Source organism: Ornithorhynchus anatinus, chromosome 17, assembly GCF_004115215.2.
Source record: "Ornithorhynchus anatinus isolate Pmale09 chromosome 17, mOrnAna1.pri.v4, whole genome shotgun sequence".
In the NCBI taxonomy this organism is placed as follows: domain Eukaryota; kingdom Metazoa; phylum Chordata; class Mammalia; order Monotremata; family Ornithorhynchidae; genus Ornithorhynchus; species Ornithorhynchus anatinus.
The window spans coordinates 20,858,293-20,869,882 of record NC_041744.1 but is presented as its reverse complement, the minus strand read 5'-3'; the positions used below and the strand labels follow the sequence as shown (position 1 = coordinate 20,869,882).

At 51.8% G+C, this 11,590-nt stretch overlaps 1 protein-coding gene across 3 annotated transcripts; it reads right to left on the bottom strand.

Moving 5' to 3' along the window:
- Positions 1-301: 301 nt before the first annotated feature.
- On the bottom strand, positions 302-9,827 carry KCNE2 (potassium voltage-gated channel subfamily E regulatory subunit 2). Of its 3 annotated transcripts, none has more exons than XM_029081778.2 (2): positions 9,619-9,827; positions 302-785 (listed from the first exon to the last, which is right to left on the bottom strand). In XM_029081778.2, the coding sequence occupies exons 1-2, from the start codon at positions 9,666-9,668 to the stop codon at positions 410-412; spliced, it is 426 nt and encodes a 141-aa protein (XP_028937611.1). In that variant the 5' UTR covers positions 9,669-9,827; the 3' UTR covers positions 302-409. The 3 variants fall into 3 exon arrangements, with proteins under 3 accessions (XP_028937611.1, XP_028937612.1, XP_001513493.1); XM_029081779.1 differs by lacking the exon at positions 9,619-9,827 and adding an exon at positions 4,288-4,718; XM_001513443.3 differs by lacking the exon at positions 9,619-9,827 and adding an exon at positions 3,371-4,050.
- Between the last annotated feature and the right edge of the window lie 1,763 nt (positions 9,828-11,590).

Genomic DNA, 11,590 nt, shown 5'->3' with positions numbered 1-11,590 from the left:
CCCATTTTTACAGATGAGGTAATTGAAGCACAGAGAAGTGAACTGACTTGCCAAGGTCACCCAGCAGACAAGTGGCACAGCGGGGATTAGAACCCATGATCTCCTGACTCCCAAGCCTGTGCTCTATCCATTAAGCCATGCTGCTTCAATGTCGCCATGTCTTTCTGCCTATCTCTCTCATCTCGAAATTTGCAATTTCCTTGAAATTGTAAAGTCCTTGCGGACAGGGAACACGCCAGAAATCACTGTCCCGGGCCCCACGAGAGCCCTGCTTCGGTATGCAAGAAAATGATAGCGATACTGCTATTTCCCAAATGCCTTTAATGATGATAATAATAAAAAGGGTTGAGTGGGCCGATAACTTCGCAGGGCGTTTCCAAGGGCTCAGGGGGTGGACATCCCCCGCTTCTCACCCGGTGGCCCCCGGGTTCTCCCAGACGGTGAGGTGGGGCTCTGCGGCGCTCGCGACTCGGTTCTTGTACCCCCCTCTCCGATCGTCCTCGAGGTACTGGTGGTGCGGGTCGTCGGGGCGTTCCCGCCGCTGGGGCTTGACGGTGCTCACGAGGATGGCCACGATGACGAAGGAGAACATGCCCATCATGACCAGAAGGTACAGGATGACATAGGAGAAGTTCTCCGCCGCCACCCGGGCCCGCAGTGCTGCCTGCTGGGCCGTCGTGTTGCTGCGCAACGAGTTCATATAGGAGACGAAGATCCGCTGGAAAGCATCTTCCAGCGCCCGCGTCACGTTGGCCAGAGCGGACATTGCTCCTTCCCGGCGGCTACTGCAGGGGCAAACAGAAGCCGCGTGGACTTGTGGAAACAGCTCGGGGCTGGGAGTCAGGAGATCTGGGTTCTAATCCCGCCCGAGCCTTATTGAAGGTCCATCTCCTCCAAGAGGCCTTCCCCGACTAGGCCCTCCTGCCTCTTCTTCCACTCCCTTCCGCGTCATCCTGACTTGTTCCCTTTATTCATTCCCCCTCCCAGTCCCACAGCACTTTAGTCCATATCTGTCATTTATTTCTAAGTAAGGGAATGTGTCTGTTTATTGTTATATTGTACTCTCTCCAGTGTTTAGTACAGTGCTCTGCACACAGTAAGCGCTCAATAAATACAAATGACTGTTGTGTAACCTTGGCCGAGTCACTGCCTGCACAGTTTCCTCTTCTGTTTGCCCTCCCTTGAGACTGAAAGTTCTGTGAGGGGCAGGGTCTGCGTCTGATCTGATTATCTTGCATCTACCACAGTGCTTAGCACGGGCCTTGGTGGGGAAGGGGCGTGAACTTAGTTTAAAGAGCTCAAGCCTGGGAGTCAGAGGGCATAGGTTCAAATCCCGCCTCCTGGCTCTGACACCTACCTCATGGGCAAGCCACTTAGCTTCCCTTCACCTCAGTCCCCTCATCTGTAAAGTACGGACCGAATACCTGTTCTCCCTCCTTCTGAGACCCTGTGAGCCCCCTGTGGGAAAAGGACTGAACGAGGATCGAGAAGCGGCACGGCTTAGAGGATAGAGTCCGGTCCCAGGAGTCAGAAGGACCTGGGTTCTAATCCCGGCTCTGCCACTTGTCTGCTGTGTGATCTCGGGCAAGTCACTTCACTTCCCCGTGCCTCAGTCGCCTCATTTGTAAAATAGGGATTAAGACTGGAAGTTCTACGTGAGGCAGAGACTGTGCAATCTGATTAATTTGTACAGTGCCTGGCACATAGTAAGTGCTTAACAAATACCATAAAAAAGGCCAATGTCTGAACTGATACCTACCCCAGTGCTTTGTACAGTGTTTGGCACAAAATGAGTGCTTAGTAAATAGAGAAGCAGCATGGTTCAGTGGAAAGAGCCCGGGCTTGGGAGTCAGAGGTCATGCGTTCGAATCCCGGCTCTGCCTCTTGTCAGCTGTGTGACTGTGGGCAAGTCACTTCACTTCTCTGTGCCTCAGTGACCTCATCTGTAAAATGGGGATTACGACTGTGAGCCTCACGTGGGACAACCGGATTACCCTGTATCTACCCCAGTGCTTAGAACAGTGCTCTGCACATAGTAAGTGCTTAACAAATACCAACATTATTATTATTACCATTGTTATTAGCTAGTAAGCACATAATGAATATTGTTGTTATCATTATTATTATATGCTCCATAGGCCCCCGCTGGTCCAGGAGGAGAGTTACTGAAGAAAGGAACCAGGAAGAAAAAGTTCAAATGAATATGAGCAGAATGACTGGAAAAACCCTCAGCAGCACTGGAATTCACAAGCCCAGAAGCTGAGCTCTAATCTCTCAGCACCGAAACTTCCGGCCTTAAAATAAGAACCCCATTCCATAGGGGCTTGCTGACCCCGCCCGAATATGGGATCATCTTGGGCACCTTGAGAGGCAGCGTGGTTTAGTGGAAAGAGCACGAGTTGGGGAGTCAGGAGACCTGGGTTCTGATCCTGGCTCCGCTGCTTGTCTGCTTCGTGACCTCGGGCAAGTCGCATTCAGTGTCTGTAAAATGGGGATTGAGACTGTGAGCTCCACATGGGGCAGGGACTGTGTCCAACCTGATTAGCTTGTACCTACCCCAGTGTTTAGTACAGCGCCTGGCACATAGTAAGTGCTTAACAAATATTGATTCATTCATTCGATCTATTTATTGAGTGCCTACTGTGTGCAAAGCACTTACTAAGCACTTGGGAGAGTACAGTATAACAACAGACACATTCCAAATATCATTAAAAGGAAAAAATAATAATAAATGTGGTAGTTGTTAAAGCGCTTTGTATGTGCCAGGCACTGTACCAGTTAATCAGATTGGACAGTTGGGATGGATACAAGCAAATGGGGTTGTACACAGTCCCCGTCCCATGTGGGCCTCACGGTCTCAAACCCTGATTTTACAGATGAGGTAACTGAGGCACAGAGAAGTAAAGTGACTTGCCCAAGGTCACGCAGCATACACGTGGCAGATTTGGGATTAGAACCCATGACCTTCTGTCTCCCAGGCCCGGGCTCCATCCACTACGCCACATTATCCACTAAGCTGCTTCTCGCACCTTGTCGAGAAGAGCCGGTCGGAGAGGAGAAGCAGGGAGGGACAAATGAGGACGGGGAGAAGTGGGGGGATGAGATGGAGACTGGACTTGGGGTTCAGGGACACAGGGGACAGTGAATTTCTGGAAGAGAGAGATAAGGGAAGGAAACCTCACACTAGAAATCTGGGAAGAGAAACGGGACGGGAAGAGAGAGCCGACAGGAAACCAGAGATGGGGGGAAGAAATGGGCAATTCCACTGTTCGCTCTTTGGGGTGATGACTTCGCTCCTCATCTCGACCCCCCAAAACAACTTGGCTGCTGCTATCCTGGGGAAATGGGAGGATTTGGGACGGAAACATACCTTTGGAGGCCTTGGGCAGCGTGGAATTCCGTGCCACCTAAACCGAGACGACGAAAACGCCACCTCCCAGAAGTGCTGCCAGACTCTCTCTGAGGCAGCAAAGTGACCTCAGTTTCTCTGCTAATCCGTACCGCGGCCAGGCAAACACCCTTGTCGGCACCTGAGGCCCTCCACCCCAGAATGGTGTGAGGAGAAATGTTTAATCTACTCTTGGGTGGAAAGGTAAATACCCGGCGACAACTCGAAACCAGTGAAGCCTAACGTGAGTTGGGTGTGTGTGTGGAGCTGAAAGTGAATGCCGAGCACTCCCTAGCGAAGGGTCCTGGGGCTGCCTCCGGTTTCCGCTTGTCCCTTTGACACAGTCTGGTCTGTCGTGACTGACGGTCAGTGCCCTTCGAGGGAGGATTAAAACCTCCCTGGCCCCAGGCATCCAGACTGGCAGGAGGAAAGCGTCCGGCTCGCGTTAGAGCTGTGGCAACGGGCTGGCTTCAGAGGGCATCTCTCTGGGCACAAAGATAGCCCTTCGTCCAGTTTTATACAACCTGCGTGTCCGTAGACACGCTCCCTACCTTCAAGGAGGTGGACGTGAAAATTAACCGCAGGTAGGCGTGGTCCGGCGGAAAGCGCATGGGCCTGAGAGTCAGGAGACCTGGGTTCTAATTCCACCTCAGCCACTTGCTTGCAGTGTGACCTTGGACGAGTCGCTTGACTTTTCCATGTTCAGTCTCCTCTGTAAAATGGTGAAAAGATCCCTGCTCTCCCCCTCAGATTGTGAGCTCCATGTGGGCAGGGACGGAGGTCTATCTGCTCATACTGTATCTAACCCAGGGCTGAGCACAATGCCTTGCACATAATAAGAGCAGAACAAACACCACAGTTATTATTATTACTGTTAGTATTATCGGGCGAGCGCTTACTATTTCATGCAGGGCAAGCTTTCCGAAGAGCACAGTAGAGTAAGCAGATGTGATCCTGGTCCTCGAGGATCTGACGATCTGATGCGTGCTAAGCATTGTACTAAGAATTTGGGACGGCACAACGGTTAGTAGACACGACCCCTGCCTTCAAGGAGCTTACAGCCCAGTGGGGGAGACGTGGTACTTGGATCAGAGTCCAGAGCCTGCCAATGGGCACGGAGCAACCCCCAACCCCCGAGCTTCTTGTCCGGGATGCCAGCCAGTCTGGGCTGCTGAACTGTTGGGGTGACTTGGAATTCCGTGGAGAGCGCAGGGGTGGAATTTTGGATCTTTCGGGTTTGGCGGTGCGATCCCCGCAGACACGGACATATTGCCTCTGGAAGGGGCAATGGTTTCTGGGTGGCTTTTTTTAGGGCATCTGTTAAGTGCTTACTATGTGCCAGGTGTTGTACCAAGCGCTGAGGTGGATACAAATTAAGCAGGTTGGACACAGTTGGGCTGACTCTCTTAATCCCCGTTTTACAGATGGGGTAACTGAAGCCCAGAGAAGTAATAATAATAATAATAATGTTGGTATTTGTTAAGCGCTTACTATATGCCTAGCACTGTTCTAAGTGCTGGGGTAGACACAGGGGACCCACGTGGGGCTCACAGTCTTAATCCCCATTTTACAGATGAGGTAACTGAGGCACCGAGAAGTTAAGTGACTTGCCCAAAGTCACACAGCTGACAAGTGGCCGAGCCAGGATTTGAACCCATGACCTCTTTCTCCAAAGCCCGTGCTCGTTCCACTGAGCCACGCTGCTTCTCTGTGACTTTTGCCAATCACCCGGCAGACAAATGGAGGAGCTGGGATGAGAAGCCAGGTCCTCGGCCTCCCAGGCCCGTGCTCTTTCCAGTAGGCCACCCTGCTTCTCCAGTTTTGGGGGTGCTTTGAGCCTCTAGGCCAGCCCCGGCCCCAAAGCTGAGGCCTGGGGGCGTCTAAGCCAGTCCCTTGCAGGCGGGCTGTGGTATTGCCCTTGCCCACACGATGTCCCCACAGGCCCATCCTGGAGCTCCAGTCTGCCCTCCTTCCCTCCCCTGGACTGTCCCTCCTACCGCCATCTGCTCGGCCAAATCTTAAGGTTGGGGGCTCCTGCTGGGGGCCGGGGCGGCTAGGAGGGGTCCCAGGCCGACCGGGAACACGTGCAGCGGAGAGGCTTATTCATTCATTCAATCGTATTTAATAAGCGCTTCCTGTGTGCAGAGCACTGTACTAAGCCCTCGGGAAAGGGCGATGCAACAATAAAGAGCGACAGCCCACGATGAGCTCGCAGTCTAGAGGCGGGGAGACGGACATCGGTGCAAATAAACAGACATTAATATCAATAAATAAACTAGAGTTGTATGCATATGTGCTGTGGGGCTGGGGGAGGGGGGAAAAGCAAAGGGAGCAAGTCGGGGTGATGCAGAAGTGAATGGGAGATGGCTTCGAGGATAGAGCACAGGCCGGGGAGTCAGAAAGACCTGGGTTCTAATCCCGCTCCGCCCCTTGTCTGCTGTGTGATCTTGGGCAATTCGCTTATCTTCTCTGTGCCTCAGTTACCTCCTCTGAAGACTGTAAGCTCGCCGTGGGCAGGGAATGCATCTATTTATTGTCATATTGTACACTCCCAAGCACTTAGTACAATGCTTAGGACATTCTCCCTCCCTCCCATCCCCACAGCAAATGTGTATATATCTGTTATTTATTTATTTACATATGTGTGTAGCTTAAAGTCTGCCTCCCCATCTACTTTGAGCTCGTTACTGGCAGGGAATGTGTCTGTTGTTATATTGCACTCTCCCAACTGCTTAGTACAGTGCTTTGCGCAGTAAGCGCTCGATAAATACGACTGAATGAATGAACACAGTGCTTTACACACAATAAGAGCTCAATAAATACGACTGAATGAAAGAAAGCATGCAAATGGAGATTAAGACTGCGAGCCCCATGTGGGTCAGTGACTGTGTCCAACCTGACTTGCTTGTATCCACCCCAGCGTTTCGTTCAGTGCCTGGCACATAGTAAGAGCTTAGCTTAACAAGTACTATAGTTATTATATTACGTGGCTGATTCAGGCTCCATCCCTACCCTCACCCGGCGGAGGATTGGAGGGGGCCGGCCCAGAAACCAGGGGTACTGTCCCTTCCGTGGGTCCTGGGAAGAATCTGACCCCTTGACCCCGCTGAGCCACAGGGTAAGAAACTCGCTGAGATGCCAGAGTGCCTTCAGGTTACTAAGAGAAGCAGCGTGGTGCAGTGGAAAGAGCATGGGCTTTGGAGTCAGGGCTCATGAGTTCGAATCCCAGCTCTGCCACTTGTCAGCTGTGTGACTGTGGGCAAGTCACTTAACTTCTCTGTGCCTCAGTTCCCTCATCTGTAAAATGGGGATTAAGATTGTGAGCCCCACGTGGGACAACCTGATTCCCCTCTGTTTACCCCAGCGCTTAGAACAGTGCTCTGCACATAGTAAGCGCTTAACAAATACAAATACTAAGGATCATCAGCCTTTTGATGGTATTTAAGAAGTGCTTGCTATGTGCCGAGCGCTGTGCTAAGAGCTGAGGCAGGCACCAGATAATCAGATCAGAAACGGTCTTTGTCCCACGTGGGGTTTATGTAAGAGGAAGGGAAAACAGGCATCTCGAGGCAGGGAGAAGTTAGAGTCACCTGAAGTCACACGACGGGCTGTCCAGGAGTAGCCCCTGAAACCCCAACTTCCACTCTTTCCACCCACGCCCATCCTCCTCTCAGTCATTCGTTAGTTCACGCATATTTATTGAGCGCTTACCTTGTGTAAAGCACCGTACTACACTTAGGAGAGTACAATAAAGTAAGAAACACACATTCCTTGTTCACAACGAGCTCCAAGTCTTGCTTTCAAACAGCCCCCTACCCCGGACCTCCTTCTCCGTCTTTTACCCAAGCTGCCAATAAAATCTGGAACCACCTTCCTTCTCCTCCCTCCCCACTTACAGCTACAATTGACAGTCACCTCCTTCAGGAAGCCTTCCAAGATTAAACCGGTCTGCTCTCCAAGCTCACTTGCCAAACGGCTTGCCGTGACTGGCTCAGACCGATGGCCCGCAGGTCTAGGGTCCTGCCTCCAAGAGCGGCCCAGGACGCTGGACGGGTCACCCCCGGACAACTTTAAAAACACTCCTAACATCTCTCCGCCCCCACATCTCATCCTCAAAATGTCGGAAGCCCAGGATGGCTGGAGCCAAGGATGGGGAATTCTCTCTCTGTCCAGGCCCGGGGGCTTCTGGGACCATCCCAAAGTGTGTTGTTTGGCGTTCAACTCACTCACCACCCCCGCGTCCTCCTGGAGGCTCCCCCACACACCGCCCAGCCCCCAGCGGGAGACCCCCAGCCAGCATGTGGTTATAATCAGCCTTTGTCAACACAAATGCTCCAACTATACTGGGAGTAAGAGCAGCGTGGGGCCCAAATCAAATATTTCCCCAAACGGCCTACTCGGGGAGCCCCAGGGCGGCTGTCCAACGCCGGGGAAGACGATACACAGCTCCCAGGCTCGCTGGCGCTGAGGCGGCCAAGGTCAGAGGCTCCGGGCAGTCACCCCTCGGAGGGCAGGGCCAGTGGATGCCAAGCAGATGGCCTGGGTGTTGGCCATCCCTTAGAAGCAGTGTGGCCTAGCCCCAGAGCACTTATATACATATCTGTCATTTATTTTTATTTACGTCTCCCCCCATCTAAACTGTAAGCTCATTGTGGGCAGGGAATGTGTCAGTTTATTGTTGTATTGTACTCTCCCAACCGTTCAGTACAGTGCTCTGCACACAGTAAGTGTTCCATAAATATGTGAATGAATGAAAATGAATGAATGAATGAATGAATGAATGAATGAATAGTGGAAAGAGCGTCGGCCTAGGAGTCAGGGGACCTGGGTTTTAATCTCACCTCCACCACTTGCCTCCTGTGTGGCCTTGGGGAAGTCACTTACCTCTTCTGTGCCTCAGTTTCTTCCTCTGTAAATTGGAGATTCCATACCTGGTCCTCCTCTGGCTTAGACCGGGGGAGAGGAACTGTGTCTTATCTGATGATCATGTATCTACCCCAGTGCTTAGTACAGTGCTTGGCATATTGTACGTGCTTGACAGATACTACAATTATTATTTGGGGAACAAAAATCCTACAGCTGCAAGATAAGGCGGCCTTGGACAGATGGGTCCCCAAAATCTGAGATGTTGAAAACTCCGTGGGGAATGGGATGTGAAAAATGCCCTTCTAATTCTCTCAGTCTGTCAGCCTGCCTGTCTACCCTGTGCACACAACACTGGGTGCAGAGTTCTCTTCCGGGGCGTGTTGGGGAGGCAGAGGGAAGAGAAGACACGGTTCCTGCCTTCCCATTCCGATGTGGGAGCCAGGGAAGAGCCAGGCATAATCGTAACAATAATAATAATGATTATGACATTTGTTAAGCAGTTACTTTGTGCCAGGCACTGTACTAAGCGCTGAGGCGGTTGCAGGCAAAACTGGGTTGAACACAGTCCCTGTTCCATATGGGGCTCACAGCCTCAACCCCCCCCCCCACCTTTACAATGAGGGAACTGAGGCCCAGGGAAGTGAAGGGACTTGTCCAAGGTCACACAGCAGATGAGTGGCAGAGCCAGGATTAGAACTCATGACCTTCTGAATCCCAGGCCCACGCTCTATCCCTAGGTCATGCAGGTAGGCTGCGCTGGGCCCTGGGGAGAAAGGCACAGAGGCGAGACAGGATCCCTCTCCCCAGGGGGAGGAGTTTTTGATGGAGGAGGCAGGATAGACGGGATCCCAGACAGACAAGGAGACATTAAACCACCAGGGATAGAGGTGTGCACGTCCACACTCACACACACATGTGCGCGTCTGCAAATATAGGGTTACACAGGCGTGCCGAGGGAGAAGCGGAATGATGAATCAAGTGGGAGTCCATCCTGTCGCGTGGGAGGTGCTGGCTGTCAGGAGGCAGGGGTGCTCAGACTGACCGGTACACAGACCCCGAAACACACACACACACACTCTGTCCCGGACCGGCGAAGCCCACCGTGGGCCACCTTTCTAGCTACTAGAAAGGTCTGCATTCATTCATTCGTATTTATTGAGCACTTACTGTGTGAGGAGCACTGTACTAAGTGGTTGGGAGAGTACCATATAACTCAGTCAACGTTCAACACCCCAAACTTTCCCTCTGATATTCCACCATTTGACCTTCAACATTCCTAACCATGCCTTCGATACCCCAAACTTTCCCTTCAACACGCTGAACATTTCCTTCGATACCCCGACTTTTCTCTTAAAACTCCTAACCTTCCATCAGAGTCTCCATTCCATTTTCTTCCCTGGTCGCACGAAAGCATTAGTGCCACCCAATGACACCTCTGGAGCTCTCTTATTGACGTCTCTCCGTGATTTTCAGATTACGGACGCCTCGATCGGGGGAGAAGAGCGAGGGATCTCCAAAACGATTCTGCCAGACGCAGGATGTTGTAGAGCCGGACCTCTGCCCCGATTTCCCGTGGATCTTAAGGAAACAAAAATGGGAGACAGAAAGTTCTCATTAGGAAGGCAGACAACATTCTGCCACCTCACATTTCCTTCTGACCTCAGGGGAACGGATGCTCGCTCGGTCTCCGAGCCACGGGACTCGGCACGGTGTAGTGGACAGAGCGTGGGCCTGGGCGTCAGAAGGTCATGGGTTCTAATCTCAGCTCCACCACTTGTCTGTTATGTGGCCTTGGGTAAGTCACTTCATTTCTCTGTGCCTCATTTACCTCATCTGGAAAATGAGGATTGAGACTCTGAGTCCCACATGGGACAAGGACCGTGTCCAACCGGATTTGCTTATAATAAAAAATAACTGTGGTATTTGTTGAACGCTTACTATGCCAGGGATTCTACTAAGCAGTGGGGTAGATACAAGGTAATTGGGTTGTATCCATACCAGCACTCAGTATAGGTCCTGGTGCATAGATAGCACTTAACAAATGCCACAGTGTATTATTATTATTATTACCTCAAGGGATAAAAAGGGAGAGAGACGTTTCATTAAAGAAGCAGACAGCATTCTTCTGCCTCATCTTTCCTTCTGGCCTCAGCAGAACGGATGCTCGCTTGGTTTCCACTCTGCCCCTCTAAAACCATTCACGCCAAGGCTCCTAAAATATTTGACGACCGCCGTGAGATCCCAATCCCTCGGGGGGGCGGATCTGTGGGGAGCTGCTCCTACACCATGCTGGTCTGGCCAGACCCCAAGCCCGGCGCCTGGCCCTCGCCCAAGCCCCTCTCCCCACCTCGGCTGGCCAGCCGGCCCCCACGCTGAGTCCCTGAGGATGGGTGGCCCTTGCTGGTAGAAACCAAGTATGTCAGGAATTCCTCCGGACGTTTTTACCGTCGGCGGGGTCCGCGCTCCAGAGACAACTAACAGCTGACCTTTGGTCCGTTATCTTTCCAAAGGATGTACCGGGAAGAGGGGCAGGGTCTCCCTGGGATTTATAGGTGCCTAAAATAATAATAATTGTGGCATTTGTAGGGGTTTACTAATGTGCCAAGCGCTGCACTAAGCGCTGGGGTAAGTACAGGAGACGCAAGTTGGGCAAAGTCTATGTCCCACGTGGGATTCACAGTCTAAGAAAGAGGGAGAACAGGTATTGAAGCCCCATTTTACAGATGAGGAAACTAAAGCACAGAGAAGCCAAGTGACTTGCGTGAGATCACATAGCAGGCAGGTGACGGAGCTGGGATTAGAACCCAGGTCCCTTTGATTCCCAGGCCCGTGACCTTTACACTAGGCTACAGTGCCTATGGCAGAGTTGGTTGCCACAAGTGTTCGATAAGAACATATACCCCTTCCCCCTCCACCATGATCCCCAATCAGGAAAGTGGGGTCTATTAGAAAGAAGATGGGACTGGGAGATGGGGAACTAGGGGTTTTTTTCCCTGCTCCATCTCTTTCCTGCATTTTGACCTTGGCCAAGCCAGTTTACCTCTCGGGGCCTCAGGTTCTTCATCTGTAAAATGGGGATCAAATGCTAGTTCTCCTCACCTCCAGGAATTTAAGCAGCATTGAGTAGGTGTGGGCCTAAGACTCAGAATGGAATCCACCTTATAGGGTGGCTTTTCCCCTTTCCCCCCAACTCTAGAGACCCTAAAACCCCCACCCCCCCGATTCCCTCGTTTCTGATCATTACTGGACAATAAGCAGCAGGAAACAGTCAACTCCTTGAGGGCAGGAATCCCATTTACCAAATCTGTTGTACTGTTCTCTTCCAAGCCCTCAGTA

What these genes read in the sequence shown, in the direction of transcription:
- KCNE2 (XM_029081778.2), bottom strand. Translation starts at nt 9,668, where the DNA reads ATGCTTTCGTGCGACCAGGGAAGAAAATGGAATGGAGACTCTGATGGA. An exon ending in AATGGAGACTCTGATGGAAG is followed by an intron (nt 786 to 9,618) that starts GTTAGGAGTTTT and finishes TTGCCCCTGCAG; the next exon opens with TAGCCGCCGGGAAGGAGCAA.